At 42.7% G+C, this 27,366-nt stretch overlaps 1 protein-coding gene across 1 annotated transcript in view; it reads right to left on the bottom strand.

Moving 5' to 3' along the window:
- Window positions 1-27,366, bottom strand: part of SLF1 (SMC5-SMC6 complex localization factor 1) — a 1,342,282-nt gene that overhangs the window by 1,009,566 nt on the left and 305,350 nt on the right. Inside the window, exon 5 of the mRNA XM_069627641.1 lies at window positions 6,947-7,109. Coding sequence (XP_069483742.1) covers window positions 6,947-7,109 — 163 coding nt within the window. The remainder of the gene's footprint in view (window positions 1-6,946; window positions 7,110-27,366) is intronic.

Here is a 27,366-nt window from a genome sequence, read left to right as displayed (position 1 = left end):
CACTAATTTCTTTTCTTCATCCCCAAAAGGTTATGTACGTACGCACTTTGCTGCATTGACTGAAATCCGCCTCCTCTCAAGCCGGTCACTGCTTCTCTATACCTCACTCAAAAAGATCACATTCATGCCAGTAACTGACATTCCGTTCATTATCACAAATGTGAAGGTGTTTTTTTATGGCACTAACTCTCATAATTTAATTTCTGTTTCCTCCCTTCAAAAACAAATCACGTGTGCATAACAAGTAAAAAAAGGTAATATATTGCGTTTATCGCTCGAGTCACTGTGATTTTCAGTCCCTTAAAATAAACCATGTGTGACTTTAAATCATTTCACATGTGCATTTATTAATCATGCCCCAACCTCAACACAGACAGCCCAAGTCTGGACATTTTCTCAAGAATGATCATGAATCTCACATTGTGTGCCTTACATAGAGATTGAACTTGCTTAAAGATTTTTCTCAAAACTTTAATGAAGTTTGCCAGTGTCAAATCAAGCTTTATCTGGCTGTGTCTGAGCATATATGAATATGCTTGCCCAGGACTAATAGCAGGTGTTGACAGCCTGAATCAGAAAGCTGTATGATGCCTGCAAATTGCTCCCTGCTAATTTAGTCAAATAGTATAATTTTGTATTCCTAACCCTAATGATTCACCGCAGAGTCTTTGGGTTGTACATCAGAAAATCATTTCTATTTTAGGACCACTGGTCTTATGTAGAGAAGGTAAAATCTGCAGACATTGAGAATGAAAATAGTGCTTTAGCCTAATCAAGACCTTGTAGAGAGTTGGATCTCTAAACTTAATGTAAGAGAAACAAATAGCCATGAAAGGCTTGGAAAGCAACAATGTTGGGGTATACCTCTAGTAAATTTATAAACCAATTCTTATTACCCTTCTATGCATAGTAAACAATATATTCGATCATGATCTTCCCTACAGTTCATCACTTAACCGGTATTTGCACATGAAATAGTGTCTTTCATACACATAAATAGAAACATAAGAACACTAAATCTCTTGTTTAGCATTTGTGTATATTTATTGTATTGCAAGATAATATATGAGAATGAAAAATATAGTCAAACAATATACAGTTCCCAATAATAGCAATACGGTAGTTGAGTAGATAACCAGCATCCTACTTTTATATTCTCTTATAAAAAGTTAAAATTGCTTACAACCAATCAACAATGTGTACAGCCACTGTGGTACAGTAAAACTTAAAATCATAAGCACAATCATGTTGCTGTGTTGATTAGCAAGCAAGGGGAAAGGGGAGGCTATACAGACCAACCCCTGAATAACCCATTAGATGGAAAGAGTAAAAAACTCTCAAAGGCCCATGGCTTCTATGAGCAGTGAACTAAGAACACGAGAATTGGTTATTGCAATCACTTTACTGTCAAATCTCACTGAATACAACTTAATTGACAGAATTTAAATGGAATAGGAATGCATGTGCGCAAATTCAATGTGGTTAGTGATTGACAGGAAAGTAACATAATTATTACTCCATATTGCTTAATTCCAGTTTAGGTCAAATAATGGTTAGACCCGGCAAGTGTCTATTGGTATACCCCAGGACTTAATATGTAAGGGTTAATCTAATACCTAAACTCCAAGAGTATAAATTAGTATTACAAAGGTGGATATGTGTTTATGGATATTGATGATATTTGATTTTTGCAAATAATAAGAGGTCAAAACATGCGCAAGGAAATCATTTAACGCTAACAAACTCTGAAGGGATTTGGAACGTGCCCTTTTAGAGTTCTATATGTTTTAGTTTTGTTTGGCTATTGACGTATAACTACATAATTAATATCTCTGAGACAATTAAAATGTATTTTGTTGTAAAGGTTAGGAATAGAAATAGAAGGTGTTCATAATAAATGTAATTATCCATAGGCACCAGTTAGGAATGTAAAGGGGGAGGATACAAGGACTCTTAATTGTTTACAAATATTGATAAGAGTTCAATAATTAGGGGAGGAGCCTGGAGTGAAGTATCATTAGGAATGTTTACTTTGTATAAGGAGCGGAAGTTGAAGCATGTTTCTAGCACTTACTTAAGTGGGTGGGTTGAAGGGGATTTTGTTTTTTTATTTCTTTTAGTACTGAGACTAGTGGATTTCCATGAATGTGTGAGACTGAGTGGGTGAATGATGACAAAAACTGGAGATGGAATTTGTATAGTGACATGGAATGAGAATGGAATTAATAATGAATTAAAAAAGAAGATTGTTAACTATTTGAATGATTTGAAAGCAGACATTTGTTCCTTACAGAAAAACTCATTTGATTCAGGACGAATTAACAGACCTTAAAAAGGAATGGGTTGGGAATGTACACAGATCCTCGTTCAACTCAAGATCAAGGGGTGTTGCTGTTCTGATACATAAGAATGCGCTAGTACAAATAATGAAAGAATGCTCAGATAAAAAGGGTAGAATAATTGCTCTGTTAGTTAGTATTCAAGGGGAAATTATGACATTGTGTAATATTTATGCGCCAACAGTTAATCATGGCTCATTCTATAGGTGTGTGGCACAAATCATACAAGACATGAAAACTCAGAATGTTCTATTAGGTGGAGATTTCAACAAAGTTCTAGATCCTTTAATGGATAAAAGTAAATATAAGGTACAGAAAAATAGGAGTCACCACTTCTTATCACTTCGCTCTGCCAGAGGAACATAACCTAAAAAATAATTGGAGATTAGAGCATCCTTAAGGGAATATAGTCTCTACTCAAATGCATATGATACATCTTTGAGTTAGATATGCTGCTAACAGTGGGTAAAATGGTGGAAAATTATAAAACGGGAAGGATAGGTAACATACTTCTAACAGACCATGCACCGGTAGTAATGTATTTGAACTTGGATTTTGAGCTCAAAAGTTCATTCACATGGAGGACAAATACGTCAATATTGAGTGAGGAGGTGATATTGGAGAAGACAGTTTCTGAAGCAGAGCAATTTGTAGAGGAAAATTACACCAGGGATTTAGATGCAAAGACAGTGTGGGAAGCTTTCAAATGTACAATGAGAAGGATGTTAGTTACTAAGTCTGATTTTGTCTTGGTTTGAGAGCTTCTCCAATCACAGGTATATTTATGCACTTTATGACACAATAACTTAAAAGAACAAGGTTGTGGTTACTAATTCAAAGGACAAATGATTTAAACATACTAATATAACTCTTTTGCCGACAGTAAAATATTAACAATGACATGGATGAGAGACAAAATCTGGCAAAGAAGACTACAATGGAAAGTGCTAGATGAGTGGGCACATCTCGATATATCTATTTAAAAAATGTGCTCGTAGGTATTCTCGTTTACGTCTGTAGTTTCAAGTCTTGTCGTCAGAAAGACCCCACTCACACTGTGGGGACGGTAAAGTGCTAGGGAATGTTGTCTGGGTTGGGATTACCTAGACGCCTGGAAGGACACCGGGTGAAAATATTGCATATGGTTTCTTTATATTAGGTGATTTTTTCGACATTAGGTAGTAATCAGTTACACAAATTCACATTTAAGCAATGTTTTTGAAGTCTTTGATTTTTTTCCTACAAGATGAAACTAATTCTTTTGCAGACATAAATAATGTCCAATGCATTTCGGTCGGCTAGACAAACTTCAGGGACCAATTTCTATGAGAAATAACCAATTGTATGCGGTCAGTGACTGGAGATATGAAGACATTTACCTGCCTTGACATCGGTCTCTTCTATATCTGCTTCATTAGCTCTGTCGGCCTCTGCTAAACTATGTGTCTTTGGTAACCTATGGTATGCATAAACATTTATAATTTATACTTTTTCTGGCTTCTAATAGTAAGGTCATAGCGGTACACAACATACCTCATTTTTTCTAATTCATTCTTCTAGGGGTATGATTCCAGTTGCAGCAACCTTAACTTGTTGTTCTGTAGGGAAGCATTTTTACAATAGGATTTATCAGTTTTATAGCATGTTTGCTTGTTCTGCTTAACTAACTATGGCAGAATTAGAAAATGGGCAAAGGGGATCTATTCCAGACTCTAGGAGGCTCTTACCTTGTTTTTCTAGATGCCAGTTTCTGGACAACAGGATCCATCGGGTGTGGGTCACTCTGTCCAGGGAACCAGTTTAAATGCAGAAAATGGTGCAGCGATTCCGTACGTGATGACATCACCCTGTTGGTGACGCCATTGCGTGCCGGCCACCATTTTGTTTTTATTTTGATTTGTGCGTGCACATATACTGTTTACAATTCGAGTGCTACATTGGTTTAAAAATGCAATTAGTCCTGCTGCCATCTTAATTACAAGTTTGAAAAGTAACAATAATCATGTACATCATGCAGATAATATTACAATCTGAGTGACTATGTTTAGTTGTTGTGACATAGGATATGTTGGCATTATTATTTCAAGGTTTGGTATACTCAACATTCCGTATTCGAATTACAAACATGTTAGCCATATCGATTAAATGCAATGAAAGGCCTTTTTGTTGCATATACATTGTGTGGTACATGTAATTCTACATTATTCCTATTTAAGTCAGCTATCCAGGACCCAGGTTGGGTGATTTCACATGTGGACATGACGTCATTACACATTATCGATGCAGACCATAATTGACAGGCATACATGAACATTAATAAGGCTTTTGAGCACACCCGTGTTGTACATTTTTTCAAGTCAGATTTTCATTAATCTCTCGTACAATGTTTGGAAAATGCTAATACATCACATAAATCCTACAATGCTGTGGCTTACACGTGTACACTTAACAGGATATAAGGATGTGCGGTCAAAGGAAACATGCAGAATTGCACTCCTCATTCACTCCTCCCGGGTGTAAGGAGTTTAACCTTTTTATCCAGAAGGTTTCTCTCTGGTTGAGGCATTTGAGGATGTTGCAGCCCCCCACCCTATCTCTTTTCTCAATAGTCTCCAGTATTCAGAATTTCATTTGCAATATCTGGTGACTTGCTTCTAGGAAATGGCATGTTATCGGGGATCTCATGTTTCCTACCAAACTGCAATTTGTGGACTGGAGACATGGGAAAGCCCCGCATTTTTTGGGTACTATGTCACATTTTTACAAGCAAGTGCGCAGATTGATTTTCTGGTGAGAAAACGCAGTGTCCACTTGGTGGTCGCATGAATGCAGAATACATACTGATTTGGTCACCAGAAACTCCCGAAGCTATAAAAAGGATATATGTAGAGCATTTTGTTCTTTTGTTTTTTTATTGGTCATTTGTAATACGCACTATACAGCTGAATTGGGTTTCAAGGCGCATCAAGACGGGGGAGGAATAGAGAAAAAAATTACAAAAACATTCTTGAAAGGTCCTGAAACATTTGGAACGTGCAAGTGCTACAGAACGAGAGCAGGCGAGAGGTGGAAGAGGGGGATTGCAGGAAGGGAAGATAATAACAATAACTCTCTGATTAGGTAGTGAGACGATTTGGAACGTGCAAGTGCTGGTCAAAAAGGGGGAGTGGTGAGAGGTACAATATCAAATCAAAACAGAAACAAAAACATTTAAAGTGCAGGGACAAGAGAGTAAAAACGCAATGAGGAAAAAAAAAAAAAACAGACCTGCAATTGAATGAGGCATTTAAGAATGGTAGTGTCCTGGAAAAAGCTACGCCTCAAGATATGAGGGGCTACATCAAGCATAATATCACACATTAAGGTTAATGAGAATGGTTGCCGCCTGGAAAAGCTGCGCATCAGAAGGAGGGCCTACATAAGGCAGACAGAAATATAGGTAATGCATTCGGAATGTGCAAGTGTTAAGCACTTAAGATGGTCAGTGGGCCGGGAAAATGATCAGCCAGATTATGAGGTGGATAGTGAAGAGAGAATCTGACTAGTAAAGCTCAGGCTGTATGAGTAGAGCCCAGAGGTTCCAGCAGAAAGAGGGCAGGTGCCAGGAGGAAAGAGCTGAAGGGAAGAGTGAGAGCTACAAAACAGAGGACTGTTAGAGGTGGGAAAGACAGGGTCAGAAGAGAAGGCAGCTGGTGCTTAGTGATGGAAGGAGAAGGGAGAAAGGATGCAGTGGCAAAACAAGAGGTAAGAAAACAAGAAACACAAATGGGGGAAAAAGGACAGATGGAAAGGAGAGGGATAGAAGGAAGGGAAGTGGGGGTGTGAGGCGTAGAGGAGAGAGCATACAGAGAGGCCACAGTGAAGGTCAGGATGAGCGGGGTGGCAGAAGTAAAGGAGGAAATGGCAATAGAGGAAGGTAGGAAAACGAGGGATAAAGGGTGGTGAGGAGGAGGAGGAGAACAGGGGAGGCGGAGGAGAAAAGAAAGTCACGTGAAGGGGCCATCTGAACTGGCCGTGGGCGAGGCAGAGAAGGAAGAGGTAGAGGGAGGGAAAAGAAAAGGTACGAGAGAGAGAGACAGTAAAATAGGGAAAAAGGAGACGTGCATCAGGCACAAGTGGAGAGGAAATAAACAAGTGAAAGATGGCTCAGGAATAACAAAGTATTGACATAGGAGGGGGAGCCTCGTTAGCTTAAGCAGGAGGGCGAGATTGCAGCAAACATCAAAGAAGGCAGGCTGGCACTGTCTGTTGCCGGACAAGGCCAGGCAAGGGCCGTAAGTAGGGGCCTTCAGCCCAATATGAAGCTGGCTGGTATTATAATTACGATATGTTTGTGCATCACTATTAACTCAAAGTATCACTGTACCCTGAAATTCATAGGAACTGACTGTTAAAATGCAAGAGAAAGTTCTTTATATGGCGTACAACAGCATGGTCTATAGCCATAATTGGAGCTTGCATGATAAGAAGAAAATCTAAGTGCATCAAAAAATGAAATTCACAAGTCTCACATCATTGCTTAGGATTTACACATGCAAATTATTTGTTGATTAGAGCATGCCAACACCTGCAATGACAGAAGCATGAAAACACAGTTGTTCATTTACCTCTAACAGAAAATCCCCCAGATACTGGACTGGATAACATGGGGCACCAAATACATGTTTCTCTTTTTCTTCCATGTAAATTGAGTTGTTTGTGAACACATGGGTAATTCCTTCTTCTGCATTTTGAGGGTTGCAAACAGTTGCTTTTCCTGCTAGCAGAACCCTGAAAGGATAAACATATCTTGAATAAAAGTGTGTACTTTGTTTTCAACAATAATATTTTTCATTGTTACTTATTAAAAAAAGAAAAAACATGACTATTGCATGTGTTGGAACCCTCACAGTGACAGACTAGGCAATATCCATACTGGCTGGTAGAAGGTTGTACTGTCTGGGAGATATGACACCTAGGACAGGTGTAGGAGTACTCTTTGCATATGTTATGTTATGATGATTAATACCGCGCATCGCTACCATCCAGGGACAGTCTCCAGGCGCACACGTGGCTCTGCAAAAGAAGAGGGTGTTGTGTTTTAGTGATAGGATAGGATGATAGGATAGCTTCAGAACCATGAGAAACTGGCATCTGTGTGCATTGTCTTGCATGTGGGAGTTGGAGGGGCCCCGCTTGTTGCAACCATAAGGGTAGGAACTCAGTGCCTTGGATGTGTGCTAGTGTTCGAGTTTGGTGTGTGGGTCGAATAAGGTTAGGGTGGGGGTTGCGGCCGTGCGCACACGTTAGTTGTATTGATTGAATTATCTTGTTGTGCTTTTGTGTAGTGTCGATGGATTTATGGAGATTTATGGAATATGTGCATGATATATTTCCTCTAAGGTTATTTCCAGAATCTCAGAGAGTTGTTGGGTGTGAGAATTAGATTAGTTCTAGGTGTGTCTATGTGTAAGGTGGCTAGCCTCTAGTAATGTACAGTGGCGTTGGTTATGTTGGTAGAGCAGGAAAGGAGGAGTTTGTTCGTACATCGGTTATTTTTTTGACAGTGCCTCTGAAGCATGTTTTTGGTTGCCGCTCAATGATGCCTTCCAACATTCTTGTTTGTGGTCTGTCAGCGAGCCCCGTCTCCTCTCCAAGCATGGAGGCCAACTTCCCCAAGTTGGCAGGTGGATGGTTGTACGTAGTGTGTTCCTATTTACTCAGCGGGAATTAGTCAGACAAGATGCTTTTTTGCCTCTTGTGCAGTTGGCTGCACAGCTGGTGTTGCAATCAACTTGGGGAAATGGTGCAGGGCCTGGCTAGTTATGTGGGTTAGACATGGTAAGTCTGATACTTTGATTCAATGTGTTACCTGGCTTGGCTTTCCTGAGTGCACAGATTTGTGCGTGGGGTCTCTCTCCCACCCCCACGAGTCTGTCTGCTGATTGGGCAGGCTACTCTTCGCTGGTCTCTTTTTGGTATGGCATGACTGGTGGGGAGGTGAATGTGAGCAGTGGGGTATTCTGGTCCTCTTGACTTCGCCGCTGTTATCTGTGACCACATCCCTTAGAGTGGTTTTCTTTTTTTTGTCCGCAATGTTTTGCTGCCATTGTTCCTGTACGCTTTTCATGGTCTGTTTAATAACCAGGTTTTTTTGTCATTTACTGAAGGTGAGGTGGTCTTCTGTGGTTCCAATTTATTTGGGCATGGCATTCCATAGGTTGGAGTTTAGGTGCGGTAGCGGCTGATCTTGGTTTGGAGGAATTCGGCTCTTTGTCTGTGTAGGGATTTATGGGCAGAGCAGAGTGCTTTGAATGTGATGCGCTATTTACTGGTAGGCAATTAAGACTTTTCAGAGCCGGAGTGATGTGGTCTCTTCTGTTTAATCTATGGAGGATCCTGGCTGCATTGTTTTGGACCCGTTGGAGTTTCTAGGTGAGTCTTTCCGGCATTCCTAGGTATTGGCCGTTTGGTTAGTCAAAACATGTTAGTAGCAGGGATATGATGGTAAGGGTTATGTGTGGAAAGGAGACGTATGGGAGCAAACCTCTGAGTAGTCTTAGAAGAAAGAAGCACTTTTTAATGATTGCCTGGACTTGGAGTTCCATGGATAGTCAGTTGTCCATGAGTATTCCTAGGTTATTTGCCACATTGGAAGTCTCTGGTTGTGTTCCTATGCCTGTCGGCCAGTTCAGTTGTGGTTTGGTTGCATTGCTTTCTGCGGGTGAAATCATTATTTCTGTTTTGGCCGGGTTCAGTTTGAGGTTGTTCATTGTCATCCAATTGTAGATGTTTGTGAGGCAGTTGAAGAGGCGGTTTGGTTCCTGGGTCGTGATGATTTTCACAATCAGTTGTGTGTCGTCTGCGTAGTTGTAGCCAGTCAGTCCGTGGGTTTGAATGATTTTCATCAGGGGGAACATGTAGATGTTGAATTCCACAGGCGATGTTTTTGATGTTTGAGGTGAAAGGTGGTAAGTAGGTTCTATCGTTTCGATTTGTGAGGAATGAGGTAAGCTACCTTAGAGCGGATTCCTGTATGCCACATTCAAACAGTCTTTTTATTAGTGTTGCATGGATAATTGTGTTGAATGCCGCAGATGGCCAGTAGTATGACCATGGATTGGGTGCCGTTGTTGGCATTCATTTTCAGGTTATCCCATATCGATAGGAATGCTGATTCTGTTCCTCTCATTGGGCTGAAGCCAACTTGTGAGTGGTCGAGTATTCCGTTTGTTTCAACGTATTTAAGTAGGTTTTTGTATATGTTCTCCAAGATCTATGCTGGGTAGGGCAAGTTGGGTAAAGGTCTTTTGATGAATCCTGCAGAGTCATCACTGAACCCCAGCATACCGTCTCCTCCCATGTGGCCAGGGGAAGGCAGTCACCACGTGGTCCTGACCCTCAGGTGGTAGTCTGAGGAAGGCTCACATGGGAGGAGATGGCTAACAGAGGAGGTGGTGACTTTGATGGGAGTGACATTTCTTCTTCTCTTTATAATGAAGAAACCATAATTCCAAAGTTCTTAATGGCCTTCTGCCATACTGCAGAACCAGTTACATCTGAAGTCTTAAAATCTATTGCTACTAAACACTCCAAGTAGAACTTGATTCCTCCTTTACACATGAATAACCTCTTTCAAACTTCTTTAACATCTGATGTTAATAATAGTTGTAAAACAATAGGACTTAGAACACGATTGTCATCGACTTCAACTCCCAGAACCCTCTAAGTACTGGGACGAAGAAGAGGAGTAAAGAGTTAATGAGGATGACCAACATGGTCAATGGTAACGGGCAGTCCAGTTGTTGTCCTTTTAATTCTCAGCCCAGGACTTTTGAAAAGGAAACAAAACCTGCGAGCAAGAGCGCAAGGCCAGGAGAGAGAACAAGAAGGTAGCCTGCTGAACAGGAGCTGGAACCAGAGAGAAAAGGAGAAGCCAGGTCGGACTGTAGAGAGAGCGCAGCAGGAAGCAGAGCCGCTCAGAAGGACAGATGTGTGGGAGTGCAGCAGAGCGAAGAGACATGGTGCTCCCGAACTGCCTCTCTAATTCCAGAGTACCGGGGTGGCGGAAGCCCGAGGAACGGTAACGGATTCCCAACAGGGACCGCAGAGGTTCTGGTGACCGAAGGCAGGTTGTTTCCAGCACTGCTTTGAAGTGAAGCAGTACACGTGTCGGCGAGGGTTTGTGAGGCCATTAGAGAACCTGAAAGGGGGTTTGGCTTATTATGGGAGTCATACCCAAAGCTGAATTCTGATATTGCCACAATCCACGGTTCAGAGATACCAAGGAAGACCGATGAGTTGTCCATTTGGTATTGGTGACCCTGGGGCTTTCGGACAGGTGCGTGAACATGAAAGTGAACGCTTCAGAGATCACTTGAAAGGATATTGTGAAGAGAAAATAAGAGGGCAGATATGGCACAACTTCCCTGGCAAGAGAGCTCAGTTGGGGAAAACTTGCAACCAGCATTGCCTTAACAGGGCTCACAAGATCAACTAGCCCACTAGCATTGGCAAGTAGTTTTTATGAAGGTGGAGTACCATTTGCATGATACTTGACCTTGTTGGCGAGTATGGGGATGTTAGAAACGTATTTTCCACTTACTGCAAATGCACTTTGAAGTAAATGGTAAATACAAGTTTCACTGTGCATGCTTGGCAGCATTGTACAAAAGAAGCGTACTTATGGCGACATGTACCATTTTGCAAAAAGCACCTGTAAATATTTTGTCACCAGTCACCTTGGGGCGAGTTCATTTCTTGTAGGTCACGTATGTAAACTAAGGAAATTGCCCTGCAGGTCTAGTGGGATTTTTAGGAATGTGCAAGGCCTGCTTAAGCCATAAGATTGTGAAGAGAACAAAAGAGGCCAGAACTGTGCAATTCTCCTAACATGAGATGTTGGTTGGGAGAAGTTTGAAAAAAGCATTCCCAAGAACTAAAAGTCATGGGTTCCTTTTTTGGAAAAGATACCTGGCAGGAGAGTACACCAGGGGACCTGTTGAGTCAAAAGGGGGATATTTCTGACAGGACAGTAAACCAGAATATCCAAAGCATATTGTTGAACATTCTTTGGGAAAAGATGCCTCGCAGGAGAGTACACAATGGGGATCTATAGGAACCAAAGGGAGAAGAAGAAGTGTTATTCTAGTGAGCCTTGTATGAAATTGGAGATTTCAGTTGAAGGAGATTCTGGCACGGGAGTAGACCAGGGAGACCAGAGGTGGTGCTAAGTTTGTTGGAAAAGAACTTTGGTATATCAAGACTGCTTTTTGTTGAAATTGAACACTTTTGCTTTAGCCATCCTGTAAAGTATGAAAGACTATGTTTCAATATATTTCAACTCCAATGGTAAAGAGAACATTTTGCTTGGTCATCTTGAGGAAAATATCCAGGAAAAAGACCAATCAGGATGAGATTATCCTCTAGGATATAGGCGGGGTGAGTGGGGGACTGAAGGATCTACTGACAACCCCCATGAGATTCCTTCGTGTGAAGAAGCGTAGCAGCCGTCCGCTGGTGCCTGCTTCATCCAAATGCTATATGGGATGTTGGGTTGGATGCCTTGCTTTTTTCATGTTGGAGAGATTTGTTTTGCTGTTCTAGTAATCTGTGATGCTATGGTATGGTTCACTGCTGTATACACCCGGTTGGGAATTTGATCACTACTGTGATACAGAAACTATACGTGCAGTCTTATCAATAAAGAGATTTTCAAATAACTTCAGGAACAAAAACACTTTCATTATTTGCAAAATTGAACTTTGGTGAAACAGAGTGTTTAAGAATGTTCTTTCCTGAAACAGTTCAGGGGAAGGAAACGGACCCTGGAGACAAGGGTTCTTTTGTTGAAACTGTACATATGTGATTCTGGCACACATTAATTGAGGTGATGATACAAACTATGATGTACCTGTTTTCTTTGTATGTATGTTGGTGTTACAGACAGATGCAATTGGACACAATGGTTTTATAGGAAGGGATTTGGTTCTTTGGTTAGGGCAGGTCAGGCCTTTTTCCAACCCACTTTTTATTTTAATAAACATGGCAGGTATCGAAAATACTTCATCTTTGTGTCTGCTTCTCATTGCTGACCCCTCGCAGTCTGTAGATGCTCAGATGTTCTGCACTGTTTCCTTTTTGAATCAGTGGTTGGATGTACGCCGATTTGAAGGAGGTTGGCACAATTCCTGCTTTAAGTGACAGGTTCATTAGGTTCCTGAAGTGTGTTGCTGGGGTTTTGTGACTGAGGATTTCTTTGACAATGCATAGGGGGCAAGGGTCACTTGGACATCAGCCTTGTTCTTCGGTAATGGGTGTGATGCAGGCGAGTCTTGCTGTAGTTGGTGCTTCACCTGTTATCCGCACTATAGCAGTTATTTTTGTATTAACACGGTTTGAGTTGATGGTCTGTTCAATTGTTTCTATTTTTGATCTTAAGTGGTTGGTGATGCGGTCACATCATGTTTGTATCGGGAGGACACTGTTTGCAGGAGGAAGTTTTTTTTTTAAATCTCTGATGATTATGAAGTCTTTTTTGTGGGTTGGTTGCCGATTCAATTCTAGTATCTTTATTTTTTCTTTAAGTACCGTTGATTTGTATAGTCTCAGTTTTCTTTGGTATATTATTGTCTGGTCAGTTGTACTGTTCTCTCCATATTTTTTCAATTTTGTGTTTGTTTTTTTGAGTTTTTAGCTCTTCTATGAACCATTTTGCAGCACTTTTTTTGGTTCTGGCTTTGAAAGGTTTTGCTGGCGCAAGGCGGTTTAGGGCCTCGGTAATCCAGATGCTGAGTATGTTTTTCGCTATGTCTGGGGTTGTTTCAATTGGCTCTGTGGTGTGTGAGGGGTCAGAAATGTGAGACAGACACAAAATTGTAGTTTTCCCAATGCTTGCCTTTTTTATTCAAAGTGAAAAAAAGGATGAGATTCCTTTTTCCTATCCTAGCGAGGATGTTCCTACCTAGCAAACTACAACTAATGAAAAAAGACCTAGTGTCGAAATGTATCTGACCCTCTGACCCTCACACTGATGCATAATCAGTGTGATGATAATCAAAGTACACAACGTAAATGCAGTTGACTTCAATTCAACAAAACAGTGCAAAAGTTCAAAACGTATAGTTCTTACAAAGTACTCCTTATGACCAAGGCTTGACTCCCTTCCCGGGATCAATACAGGAAAAGCTTTGAAAAAGTTCTGATTCAACAAAGTTCTATTCAGTTCAACACGAGTTCTCTCTTTCACAAAACACAAGTTAAAAAACCAAAGCAATAGTTTGCCTCCACACAGTATTGTTCCTGGTAAAGTAAATGTCTCTTTCACAGAACAATAGTTGATATATAAAAAGCAATCGTTTTCCTCTGCACAGTATCCTACGAAGGATGCACAGCAGATATTAGACTATCACAAATATTCTTCCAATGAAACACATTCGTCAGTATAGCACATTTGTGATGCTACATTTTGTCAGGATGATAAAAGTTGACAGTTTCTTCCCACAACACTTTTTACCCTATCCAGCTTTCTTCAACGCCACCGTTTCTTTCCTGGTATACTCTCCTGTTAGGACTAACTACAACTGGTCTCTTTCCTAGTTTACTAGCCGGACAGGAAGAAAAACTACTACTACTACTTCAATTGGTCTCTTCAGTTAGTGGCAATATTTGTCCCAAAGTTCTCCACACCAGTATCCCATGTGAGGAGAGTTGAACAATGACTGCTCACCTTTAGTCTCTTGACTGTTGGCAATATGGGTTGCAGATTTCCACAAACTGGTGTCTCAGGAAAGGAGAATTGCGGCCATGTTGCCCTTTTGTCTCCTTATTATAGTCTTTTGGCAATGTTGGTAATGTGAGTTGTAGATTTCCCTAAATTGACATTTCATAAAAGCAGAACTGTGCCCTTTTTGCCTTTTAATTCTGCTTGCTCGATATTCAAAATGATGTGGTATTCATGAATATTCTGCTCGGAGGGCCCCGGGGATACATTCTCCTGTAGGCCAACTGACTGTCTTCTTTCGGCGGCTCTGCATTCATCTTTGCTGCTGCGGGGGACCTTCTGTAGATCCGCAATCCCGTTGACAGCTCTCCTGTACCTGCCATCGCCTGCAGAGCCCTTCTTTGGAGCTCCACCAGTTCCAGCGGGTTGCTTGTCTAGCGTTACCCTAGACAATGCCAATGTGGTGTGTAGCAAAAAGGATTTTCACAACATAGGATTTCTCAAAGTGAACTAATGGAAAAGACACAGGGTCATCATATTTATTTTCAAAAGATAATATTTATTTATTGGAGTTTTGTCAAACGCTGCATTGCATAGGGCTTTGGGGTGGGGGAAAAGAGAGCTGTCATGAGCCATTCAAAGCTAAACCCAAAAGCTGCAATCTGGATCCTGATTTAGAGTGGAAGTCAGGGGAAAAAAGTCAACAGGCAGGGGAAAAGGGGTGGTCAGGAGACGTGTAGCTAAGCCTGAAGCCTGCATTCCAGATTCTGGCAAACTGGGATGAGTCGAGAGTGACAAATGTGGATAAAGGAGGTGGCTGGTCAAAGGATGGTGGCAGTTTAGCACATGGGCCTCATTGCATATCCTGACTGAGGGTGGGAAGGAGAAACAAGGCAAAGAAAAAATAAAATGAGCATAGAGGGGAGAGGGGTGTGTCGGGAGATGCTTGCAGGTAGTGCAATACAAAACAGAGGAGATGGCTTGAAGGTTTGTAATTTATCCTAACCTCTAGCATTGCTCTGGGCAACCCTCCAGACCATCGTTCTTCAGCCTGCCAAGCCCTTACAGAACGGGAAAGACCATATGCAAATCAGGTTTGGCCCTACCCCGATAGGGGCAGTCCAGCCAGAACGGCTAGGTCACATCCCTTCTCCACAAGACCACAAGCATCCCTAGACATGTTTTGACAACATTGGGCGTCATCAGTAAGGAGTAGATTGGGCCTCTAGACCCAGCAGGCTCGGGACAACACGTCTGTGCATACCCGTCCTACTCGGGTGACTTAGGCAAAACAACTGACTAATTTGCATATGCCTGGACCCCTTTTGTAATGGGGCAGATGGGTTAAAAAACAGTGGTGTGGAAGATTGCCCTGAGTGGTGCCAATGGTTCAGATTAATTTAAGACATTCCACCCATCACTTCTTTAATTTGATGTTTGCAGCTAGACATGAGTGTTGTAATCCAGAACCAGGTAGAACGGGATATACCAACTAGAGGATGAGAAGGAACATTAATTGGGCCAGGGGATGCAGGTCCACACTTTAGCATAAGCCCTTATTCTAATTTTCAAGGTCAGAGGTATGGAGAATGAAATGTGGGTGCCGGGGATCAAAAGAGCAAGAACATGATTATATACAAATACTTGTAGGATAAGAAGGCATAAAGTAGTTGAGCATAACGTAATGCAAGGAGGCACTACCACCAGAAATACTATCTAAGCGCTCATACAGCGTTCAACCAAAAAAATTAAGAATTACTGACTTGGACAGGGTTAAAAAGAAAAACCAGTAGATTGTCAGTAAAGCAAAGTTCTTCTAGGGAATTCCAAACTGTGGCCATGGCAACTGGATAAGTGCAGGAAAGTGAAGACGCAAGCAGCATTAAATAGAGGTTCTCTCCTAGTTCTACAGGACATAATGTAGGTTGAGAGTCACAAACGTAGGGCACGTGTCAGGGTGAAGTAGTACTGACAGGGACAGTTCCTGTAATTGTCTCCTGTGGGTATATCAAGGACAAATCTAGTTAGGCCCACATTTTTGGGTGTTCAGTGAGAAGATTCTCACTTAGTTTGGTGGTATAGTAAGGGGGCGTGGTTGCTATTTTAGAAGCTGCAAGAATACGGATCGTTGTTGAGTGGAGTACTGGTTAGGCAAACAGGTGGATGCCCTTAGCTAACCACAAAGGTGTTGTCTCCCTGAATTCCCTCCTTCCGTGTGAAGCAAGTGCTAAGCACAAGGCACAGAACAATGCAGGAGTTTCCTGAACAGTGTGGTTAAAATAAACACATGGGCCCTCATTATGATGGCAGCGGATTTCGAATTACCGGTGTCCGGCAGTCTTGGCACCAAATCATGAGTAGGCAGGGGCATGCATCATCCACTGGCGGTAGCATGAATTCCACTGGAATTACCACTGAAAAACTCAACTACTAAGGTAATTCTATAGAAAATTGGCAGAATAACCGTTATCGCTGCACAGTTGACACCAAGTCCGCCTGCGGAATTACCGCCGGCTTAAATAGCATCGCCAAAAAGGATAGTACTGCGGCGGCTATCTGTAAAAACACAACTCATGCAAAATCCACCTAAAAGGAGTGCCATCCATCCCCACAATCATGTCAGGAGGGAAAGGCAAGGGAACGGTCCCAGAAATGAGAATGAGGAAACCCAAAATCGCCATCCAAGAGCTGACCTATCAGAGCAGGTGATGCCCCATTCTGACGAGTCAAAACACTGCAAGACCACCCAGAAGCGGAAGAATGCCATCTGGGAAGAGAGGAGGGACAAGGTGGTGGCTGTAGGTCACATCCCAAGGAACTGCAAGGACATGAGGAAGAGTTACAACGACCTCAAGGCACGAGTCTGCACCCTATTTCCATCCACCGCCAGGAGACAGCAGCCACAGGTGTAGAGCACTGTTGACCCGCGCAGCGGACCCTGTGGGAGGAGAAGGTCAGCAGCAACCTCCAAATGGCGGACCTGGAGGGTGTGGGCTCTGTGGAGGTCGGAGCCAGCAGCCAGAGACAACCTGATGAGTACCTGAATGAATGGTGGGCCTATTACAGAACAGCAGCATGTTGGCGTACACAAACATACATGCAACATGGCAACAGTAACAAGGACAATGCACGACTCATCTATATAGCACCCATCTATGTGACAAATATAATTTAAATAGCGCTGATACATGACCCGTAGGTATAGGAGCACATTATGAGTCATCGAAGGTGTGAACCCCCTTAACACCAACTAAGTAGTATGACGATGACATGATGTAGGACACAAGTACCATGGAACTCTAAGTAACAAGGACCATCACCCATTCGCATAACATTTCACCACCCCTTGCTGGCTCATCGATCACCCATGAAGAGACACATAAGCCAAACTGGTTCCAAAAATGAAGTGTGTGTCAAGAAATGAACACCACTAGATGTGTGCCTCAAACTAACAACCACTGCAATAGACCAGTAGCTGCAAGGCCCCCATGAAGACTCTGTCCCGCCTAATGACACAATCACATCACAACAACTAGCAGGGCCCCCCTTAGCTGACAGTATAACTGAATATGCAAGCAATATTCGTCCTACACTACATCAGCACGTGTTACCCTCTACGTCAGTGATGCACATGACTCCACGGTCCAAGCAAGGCACAACTCCCACTGACCATATGCTCGCACATCAATTAATGCTGTAAACTCCAATGCGGTCAGCTACCTGAAGTAGGCCCCCAATGAACTCTAGCACCATGTGACACCATGATAGATGCAAGACTACATGACAACACACCTTGCACATGTCCATCAAGGCATTTATGCACACTTTCATATCTTCCAACAGGCACACAACACACCCAGGAAACCTTGGAAGGTGCAAGTACCTTTGGCAAACTTGCACCATCAAGCGCTAAAAAGGCCACAGGCCATACGTCATCCATGAAGGGGAGTGTCCAAAACACACCACAGTCCAAGGGCAGAGTATCAGTCAGCTCCATGGTCACAAAATTCCATGAAATTCACATGCAAATATGATGGCAAACCACATCAAAAAATGTATTTAGCGAAGACAACATATCAGCAACAGGTTTCAACGTATTGGCCAATTAATGCCATGTCTTCATCAGGGTGGTAAATGACAAAAAGTGGCAAACCGGCTACAATTGCATAACCTCCTACAGCCATGTCGGAGGTTGCTGCTTCATCTGTAATGGAGGCACCTCCCACCACTGCTGTGGACTCAGAGGACAAACCGCCCAAGTGCCAATGACATACAGGCAAAGGCCCAGCCCACTGTACCTGCAGCCACAGTGCAGCCCGAATGTGCCTACACCGACTCCAGTCCTGCTGCATCCCCTGTGAGGGAGTTCTCAAAGGAATCCTTCCCCATGGCCAGCATCACACACATGCACATCGTACCCTGCCCCCTTGTCACCACAGGGATCAAGCAGGCCGTACATCCAGCAATGAGGGCACGGGCTCCCAACCATCTCCTGGGCTAGTGCAGGCCCCCACGTTGCATGCCATATGAGAGTGCCTCGACATGCTAGAGCAACGCCAGGCAGAAATACACTGAATCACCCAATTGTGCAATTCACAGGTGATGTGCGTTGCGATACATGGATTGGTCAACACCAAACTATAAAGAAGTTTAGACCAAGGATTTGTCAACACCCAACTATAAAGAAATTCACCTCAGACGGGGTTAACTCCGTTATAAGTAAAACCAGGACAGATACCCCTGGACACACTGCCAAGCTATTCGCCTTTTTTGTTCCATTTTACTGCACTAACTTTGGCATCACCATGTGGTTTGACTGTTTTATGTCGACTGGGATTAACTTTCTACATTAAAATACAGTTGTTGTGGGCTCTCTCCACACACACTGCATTAGTCACTAAGTGTTCAGTATGACTTCCTGAAAATGGCGGATTCAATACTAATTTGAGACTTGTGCTCAAAGTATGACACTGTGTTCAAACAAATTGGTTTATATTACATTGACTGTTTTTCAACCATTTTGTTTAAAAACAAACTCATGTAATTATTAACTAAGATGCTATTGAATTATAAATAATGTTGACTATTAATGTTTTCCAATACTCAATGAAAAATATGGGTCACAGGTGATTCAGGTCAACACCTAGTTCAGTCCATCAGAATAAACAGCATACACAAATAGTAGTATGCTTTAATTCTAACCGGCGGCTACCCCTCTATGGTATACAGTGTGTTGCGATACAGGTAGCTTCCAGGCGGTCAGCCACTTCCCTTGACAGTCTGTGTCGCATGAAGTAGAGTCTAGTGCCAGTAACGCCCTAGTCAGTGAGGAGGTGAACGGGAGCTGGCTGAACAAATCTCGGCCTCACATGAGACTCTGGCCAGGGGCATTAATTTGACAATGCAACACCTCAAGGGCAGTGGGAATTAAATTTCTGTGTCGGCCACTCCCACTGAGGGATCAGTGGCCAGCAAGCCACCAAGGCACACAGATCGCTGCGTGACTGCATGAGAAAGAGATAACGGGCTCTCATATGAAAAGACTGTACACCACAGGGTGTAGGATGGGTGACAGCGTTGGGGATGAGGGTGTGGGGTGGGTGATAGTGTTGGGGATGAGGGTGGGGGGTCAGTGATTGCACCTGCAAAGTCTTCGTCATCAGAGCCGAGTGCGGGGCAGGGGGTGAATAGTGAATGTTCCGTCGTATGCACATGTTGTGCAGCATAGCGCATATCATGATGATTTTACTAACTTTCTCAGTGCTGTACATGAATGCACTACCTGTGCTCTGGATACACCCAAATCTAACCTTCAGCAGTCCAAAGGTGCACTGTATGTATGTCCTAGTCCTCCTGTGGGCCTCATCATAGACTGTTGCAGTGTACCAGGGTTCCTCATAGGTATCATCAACCAGGGTAACCGTGGAGGATAGCCTGAGTCACCTACAAGAACAAGGACATACAGTGTTAGACATGGCCGTTTGTCGAGGTACAGGTATATAGTCCTATTGTGTTAGTGGCCTATGCGTGCACATCTGTGCATATAGATGACGCAGCTTGCATCAATTGTGGTGGAGAGGCATTGGCCCACCGAGTACACTTGCAGTCATCCACAGTGTGTGCAGCATCATTCATCATGTGTTTGTCTATGTGCCGACATCACCCATGTAGCTGACACTATGGGGATGGCACTAGACCATGTACCGCCCTATGACCATACATGGGCAGGGGATGGCTTTGACAGGGGCCTTGCTTGGTGTCACTAATTGCGTGTGTGCTACCTTGCATGCTAGAATGTCATGTGGAGTAGCCTGAGGTCAGTATATGTACTACAATAAGTCGGTCATGAGCCACGGCCTATTAATTGTTTTCTTGGTAGTGCATTATGGAACTTGTAGTTTGCTCACATTTGTTCTCATTCCATTCTCCATGTGGGCCACACTTATGTCATTGTCAGATTGACTACTACTACTCACCCACAAACCAGGTACCCTGTCCTCTGTGTAGGTGCATGTACATTGGTAGTGTGCTGTTCCTCAGTATCATAGTAAGACAGACCCACCAGAGGTGAAAAAAGGAAGTTCATGGGAATAGAACCATAGAATCAATCAATGGAATAAGCTGCCCACTGAGAGGGAGCTGAATATGGGGACAGATCAGGTCAAGGAATCATAGAGATATATTCAATCAATCTTTAATAAACACATATACAATTACCATACAATTAAAAACAGCTTAAAAACACATAATTGATACTAAACATATCTAGTTAAAGTGCATATTATTTTACTAAACATCCTAGGATGTAAGCAAAAGTGCAATGTGCCTAACTTAGTTCAAAAGTGCATAAATTCCGTAGACAGTGAAGAGCCTCAATTAGACCCCAAATTGTATTTAGCCAGGGGGATATATTATAACTAATCTCTGTATATATGTAAGAGTTAGTTAGTGAGGCTTAAAGAGTTATGTAGGACACCAAAGTCACGCAGATCAACAATAAACAATATTTTCTGCGAGATGAAAAGGGTTGTACCTTAGTCCAGCCCAACATTTCTTTATAGAGAACAAACAGCAACCTGTGCTTGTCTCCAATCTGACCAAAATAGTCAACAACCGGTACCTAGTACAGCTCCCAAACGTATCGTGGGCTGTACTGGTATCTGAACATAGGTAGTTTCGACGATCAAATAACAATGTCTAAGCTGTCTATCTCTCGTCGTGGCAGGAGAGAGAAGGCTTGACAATCGTCTTCCTCAGGACAGGGCAGAATTGGTGATAAATTCTAAAACCTAACATACAGATTCTCTACATTTGAATAATCAAGAACCGTCTGGGGCCACCTAGTACAAACAATAACTTTCTAGGGCCACATAGTACAGATAGTGTCTTTTGAATTTATTCCATATATCCAATCTTCTTCAGTGGGTTCTTCCTTAATGCACCCAGGTGTTCAATAAATTCCCGTGTCGGCATATACGACATAATACGAGCGGTCGCAGAGCTGTCGCCGTTATGGAGCCAGATTCCTCAAAGTAACGCCGGTTCCGTGTGCAGGATAGCCGCCGTACCGAAACGTAGCTCAAAACAGCTGCTCACGCTGATTCCGTGTGCAGGATGTCCGCCATAACAAAACGCAGCTCAAAATAGCTGCCACCGCTGGTTCCGTGTGCAGAATAATCGCCGTAACGAGGCGCAGCTCAAAGCAGCTGCTTCCAAATTCAAGGAGGATTCAAGAATGGCCGCCGTAACAAAACACAGCTCATGCTAGCTGCTACCACTGGTCCCATGTGCAGGATAGTCGCCGTAACGAAGCGCAGCTCAAAACAGCTGCTTCCCTAGTATCATGACGTGTGGCACCAGTGGCACCAGGGAATTGGGCGCATCAGTGGCTGATGGTGAGGTTAGCATCACATGTGATCTGTATATTCATGGAATGGAACAGGTTCCTGTTCAGGTATGCCTGCTCCACTGCCTGGGGGGCCTTTAATGCCACATGTGTGCAATCCAGTGCCGCTATGGTGTTGGGGATGGCGTAGAAACGTACTTTGACTGTGTGCCCCTGCGCCTGGGTGGTGGGCATGGTGATGTGCTGATGGGCATCCCTCAAGAGCACATCCAGGACTTGATTCAGCATTTTGAGAATGTCACCTGGGACATCCCATGCAGCCTACCAACAGTGTGCTGAAATCCCCCAGCGGCACAGAAGTGTAGGACGGGAACAATTTGCCAGGGGAAGGGGGGAGGTAGTAGTTCTGATAGCGATGGCGCTTTGGAGATCTGCCTCGATCAGGGTCAGCAGGTTTGTGATGGTGTGCAAGTTCAAGCGATCGTGTGTCACTAATTGGTTGTCCATGAGTGTCCAAGGGGCTGGGCGGACAAGTGGTATGGGTGGCCTCTGCATCATACGATAAACTGCACCTTTGTGGTGCCTGTCTCTTTCCTTGTGGAGGTCTTGCATGCTGCTGTAGCTCAAAGACTAGTAGCAGGATGTGGATCCAATAGTTGATGCCTGGTTGTGCCTGCATGTTGCTTGGATATGTCTTGGGAAGGTGTGGGCCTTATGTGCTTCTCCCGAGTGGATTGGGTGCACCCGTTACTTGATTTCCATCACCTGTTGGCACTTACCTCCACCATTTAGGTGGAGGTAACTGTACTGTGTTTTTACCTGGAATACTGGTGATGTTCGGCGGTAATTCAGCTGGAAATACCATTTCTGTTTCTGGTGGTAATTCCGCTGTTGCGATTAGCTCTTGTGCAAATTGTGAAGAGTCAGGAATTAAACTCGGTAATGAAATTAGCTGGTATGTTCTCTTGCAAGGGCTTCTTCTTTTACATATCTGGGATTGCCTGTTATACTCTCCTGCCAGGACATCTTGTGTTCACTCAGTGTTTCTAATTCCTTCCACAATTGTAAATTTCCTTGGTTAGATAATATATCCTCTTGATATATTACTCCATTCGATGTCCAGAGTGCTCCAGATAAGAATTTGAAGTGGGAGTATTTTACTCCCTATTTTTAAAAGTTGAGTGTAAAATTATTTTTAGGGAGCAAAAGCATAAAACCAATTCCCAATGGGAGTATTTTATGAGCAAGTAAAAATATGGTTTGACTGAAAAACAAATGTTTTTTTTTAATAATTATTCCTTTGCACCTAGCTATTCATACACATTAAAAGATAAATGTGTATTCCTTTTTATCAGGCAGTAATAATAGTAGTTTCTTCCTGTAGTAGTACGTGCACTACTGGTTACAAACATATCATGAGTGGGTGAAAACAGGGGCTCAAGGTCCACCATGTCCGTTTCCTATTTATTGTTGGGAGTATCTTTACTCTCTATTTTTATTTTTGGGGAGTATTTGTCAATTTTGATGGAATACAAGCAGCAGATGCACCCCTTATCTGTACGGCTGGATGTCCCCATGTATTTGCATTCCATGCATTCACATACTGATAAAGGGCCTTGATTGCAAATCACTTATCCTTTTTACAATATGTTCGCTTCCTCCCTTTCTATTGATCTGTTTATTATGTGCATCTGGCACGGTCGCCGATACGCCCCAGCGTCCCCACTATCCTTGGGTTGACACCCCGGCTCTTGTTGACGTTCTCGGGCTCGTTTGCGGTGAACCGGTGAAGGTACACCACCTGTTTTCCACTCGTGACTGTATTCCCTTTGTTTTTTCATCTCCTGCGGCTTCTCTTCAGCACGCCCGCTTCGCTTCAGGCTCTGTTAAGCAAGGAGCTGCTTTGTGTGGTCGGGCAATGCCCAGGAGTCTTTCACCGGCTTGTAGAGTTTCTGCAGCGCATCACGTTCTCGCGTCTCACTTCTTCCTGGATGGTGAGCCGCCTGGTTCCACCACACGTGTCTGTGCCTTTCACATCCTCGAGCCTCACAGAGAGGTCAAATGCACCCTCATCAACAGCAGCTTCTACCAATTTGCTTCTGTTCTTTTATTTTCCAGGGCACAGGTGTTTGCGTGAAACAACTAGAGCACTTGCTGAACGTATGGCCTCTTCTGCTCTGCACTGCTCTTCCCTTCTTCCTCGTCCCAGTATTCAGATGATTGTGGGAAAAGAAGTAAATTGTTGAAGGTTGGTTTAAAAATCTTGAATAGCCACTTTCAACAGTTCTAAATGGTAAATCAGTTCTGAATGATGGAAAAACGAACTGGAGAAGGCGGTCTTGTGTTTTCCACAAGGTGGACGAAAGTTGGAAGTTTGGTCTCCGATTTGGAGAAAGGTTTTAGAGGGAAGTTTAGGCATATGACAATAGGCCATGGGGGTATTAGGTATGAGAGGATGATCTTCAAGGGCAAATGGGGGACACCATGTCTCATCCAATGAAGCCATGCCATCTCCCCTGAGGTGGTCTCCTCCCATGTGATCCTCCCTCATATAGCCACCCCATAGGTCAGGATCAGGTAGTGGCCACCGTCCCCTGGCCACATGGGAGGAGGTCACTGCAGGCAGATCAGTGATGACTCCATCGGATTCATCAAATAATTCTGCAAGTTCTCTGCGGTAATTCTGGCAGGGCTAATTCCACCAGGACTAATTCTGCTGGTGAAAAGGCAACAATTTTCTGGAAGGCATAATTTAGCAGTGGTAAAAGTGGCAGTAATTCCGTTATCACCACTTTATCCACTGACGGGCAAACTCATTATGAGGCCAAATCCTAACTTTCTCAGTTTTAGAGGGCTGTTCCCCCACAAAGGTGAACCATTAAAGTCGGAAAACAGATTTTCCATGACCCAGGAATCAACTGAGAGGTAATATATGCAGAAAATGCCTGGGCATGGGCATGGGATAAAGGTGATTTGAATTAATCTTCCAATTAGTGAAATAATTATTCATAATTGTAGCAAAAGCAGTGTACCATCAAAATGAGAAAACAGCATTGTCCTTGAAAAGTATAAAGACAGAGGTCACTTAATGCCAAATGATTACGTATAGTTAAACATTCTGCACTGTCACAATTGTAGACCATATATACAGACAATTAATTTACGTATCACCAAGAAAACACAATGCCAAAAATGACTTACAAAATTCCATGAAATTCACATGCAAACATGATGGCAAACCACTTCAAATAATTTAGCTAGCGAAGACAGCATATTACCAACGGGTTTCAACGTATTGGCTAATTAATGCCACGTCTTCATCAGGGTGGTGAATATGACAAAACGTGGCAGTTGTTATCTTTCAAGACAAATATTGCCTCATATTCCTCTAAAGGATATGTTAAACATGATGGCTGATCATCTCCATCATGGTGATGATTGTGTTACCAGACACTTTGGTATCGCGGGTTCAGCTGAAATCCACAAAGCAGTTTGCTTTTTGTTAGTTTTATGTACCACTATTGTGTGTTTCATTCAAAAATTATAATTTACTATAATCTATTTACATAGCACAGGAAATGTATTAATAATAAAACTGAGGGAAGGAGTGTGAATTATCTACAGAGTGCCCCCAAGTGAGTTACTACCACACCACTTGACAAGTTACTCACATGATTGCGGCAACTCATTCCTCAGACCTTTATAAACTTAAAGTATATAGTTTCTTTAGGGATTATTCTAAAATCGAATATTTTACATAATAAATTAAATTCAATCATACATGCATTATTGTGAGATTACTTCAGTGAATTACATTCTCGATGTGATTACAAGACGCTTCATAGTTGAATAGGTAAATATTCTTGCCATATTCGAGTGCCGCCTACTAAAGTGAGGCCATAATTCGGATGGCAACATCTAATCAATGTACTGTCGAATAGACCATTAAAGAACTTGAGTAAGTCCTCGTTAACACAACAAGAAATTCACTCAAGCTGTCCATAGAGTATTAAAATGGATGACCATAAAAGTGTCTCTCTGAAGACAAATGTGGTGGCCATTTTATCACATGAAAAGCAAAAAGAATTGCCTCGCCAGGAAAACCCAATTACTTATTTAGAAATGAATTCTCAAGACTGATTTGGAGAAGCGGTGACAGAACGATATACATAATTCCGCTACAATCTACCTGACCCAATCCGGAGTAGGAAAGCACCAATTTAATATGGAACAAACAAGTGGCAATTTGATCTTTTCACCTTCCAATTTACAGGTACAGGTTTTATTTAATTTCAACAGAATAGTTTCTCAATGTGAATGATTACAAGCAAACATATACCTCTAAGTTTCTGTACGTTTTTTAAACATATAAAACACACAATATATACAAAATCATTAATAAATATTGAACATAAGCACATGACTGGTATCATAAAGATGAACAAGTTACTTACCCCTGGTAACTTTCTTTCGACTGGATGTTCCTCCCACGTATTCCTCATCTTTAATATTCGATATCCAGCTTCAGCTGCTTCGGAAATATTTTTTCAGCAGAGGGCGCTGTGTGTCGATGCAGTCGACTCGATGTCCCTCGAGGGCTTCCGTCTCAAGGATGATGCCATCAAAGTCATACAGAGCACGCGCAGCGCCTGTTGGCTTCAGTTCTGTTTTTCTTAAAGTAGAAATAACCGCATAACCACAGGTTTGACCATACTCAACTTTGAAGGAGCAAAAGCTGTAACAGCATGGGAAATTCTTCTGTGGGGTAGGTTAGGAGTGCGATGAGTAACACGTGGGAGGAACATCCAGTCGAAAAAACGTTATTAGGGGTAACTAACTTGTCCTTCGAATGGATTGTGTCCTCCCACGCATTCTTCATCTTTGATGGACTCCCAAAGCAGTATTAGATTTGGAGGAGGGAGTAAGAAATTACTCTTTAATGGTTTTCATGAACCAAATGCAGGACAGCTTTCCCAAAGCTTCCATCCCAACCGGGGGAAGACTCAAGGCAGTAATGTTTTGTGAACGTGTGAATAGTAGATCACGTCGTTGCTTCACAAATATTCTTAATCGGTGCACCCCTTCGCAGGGCTGTAGAGGTAGCTATGCCCCTGGTGGAATGGGCTCTTAATCCTTCAGGAGGATCCTTGCCCGCCAGTCTGCAGCATTCTGAAATTGCCAGAACAATCCACCTGAATAAGGTCTGTTTAGCAACAGCCTGACCAAGCTTGTGGCCTGTATAGCCTATGAAAATCTGATCATCAATATGAAGTTTTGATAGCCTAGATATGTAAAAGCTCAGAGCTCTGCGTGGGTCCAACCTATGTAATCTATCCTCCTCTTTGGCAGGTTGAGGTGGAGGATAGAAAGTGGGTAACACTATGTTCTGCCCTACATGAAAAGCAGAAATGATTTTGGGTAAAAATTAAGGCTTAACCCTCAGAACAATCCTATCCTTATGGAAGATAGTAAAGGGTGGC

The sequence above is a fragment of the Ambystoma mexicanum genome, chromosome 6p (genome assembly GCF_040938575.1).
Source record: "Ambystoma mexicanum isolate Mex_15411 chromosome 6p, UKY_AmexF1_1, whole genome shotgun sequence".
Lineage (NCBI taxonomy): Eukaryota > Metazoa > Chordata > Amphibia > Caudata > Ambystomatidae > Ambystoma > Ambystoma mexicanum.
Note: the sequence above shows the minus strand (reverse complement) of the source record. Positions and strands in the feature narration are given on the sequence as shown.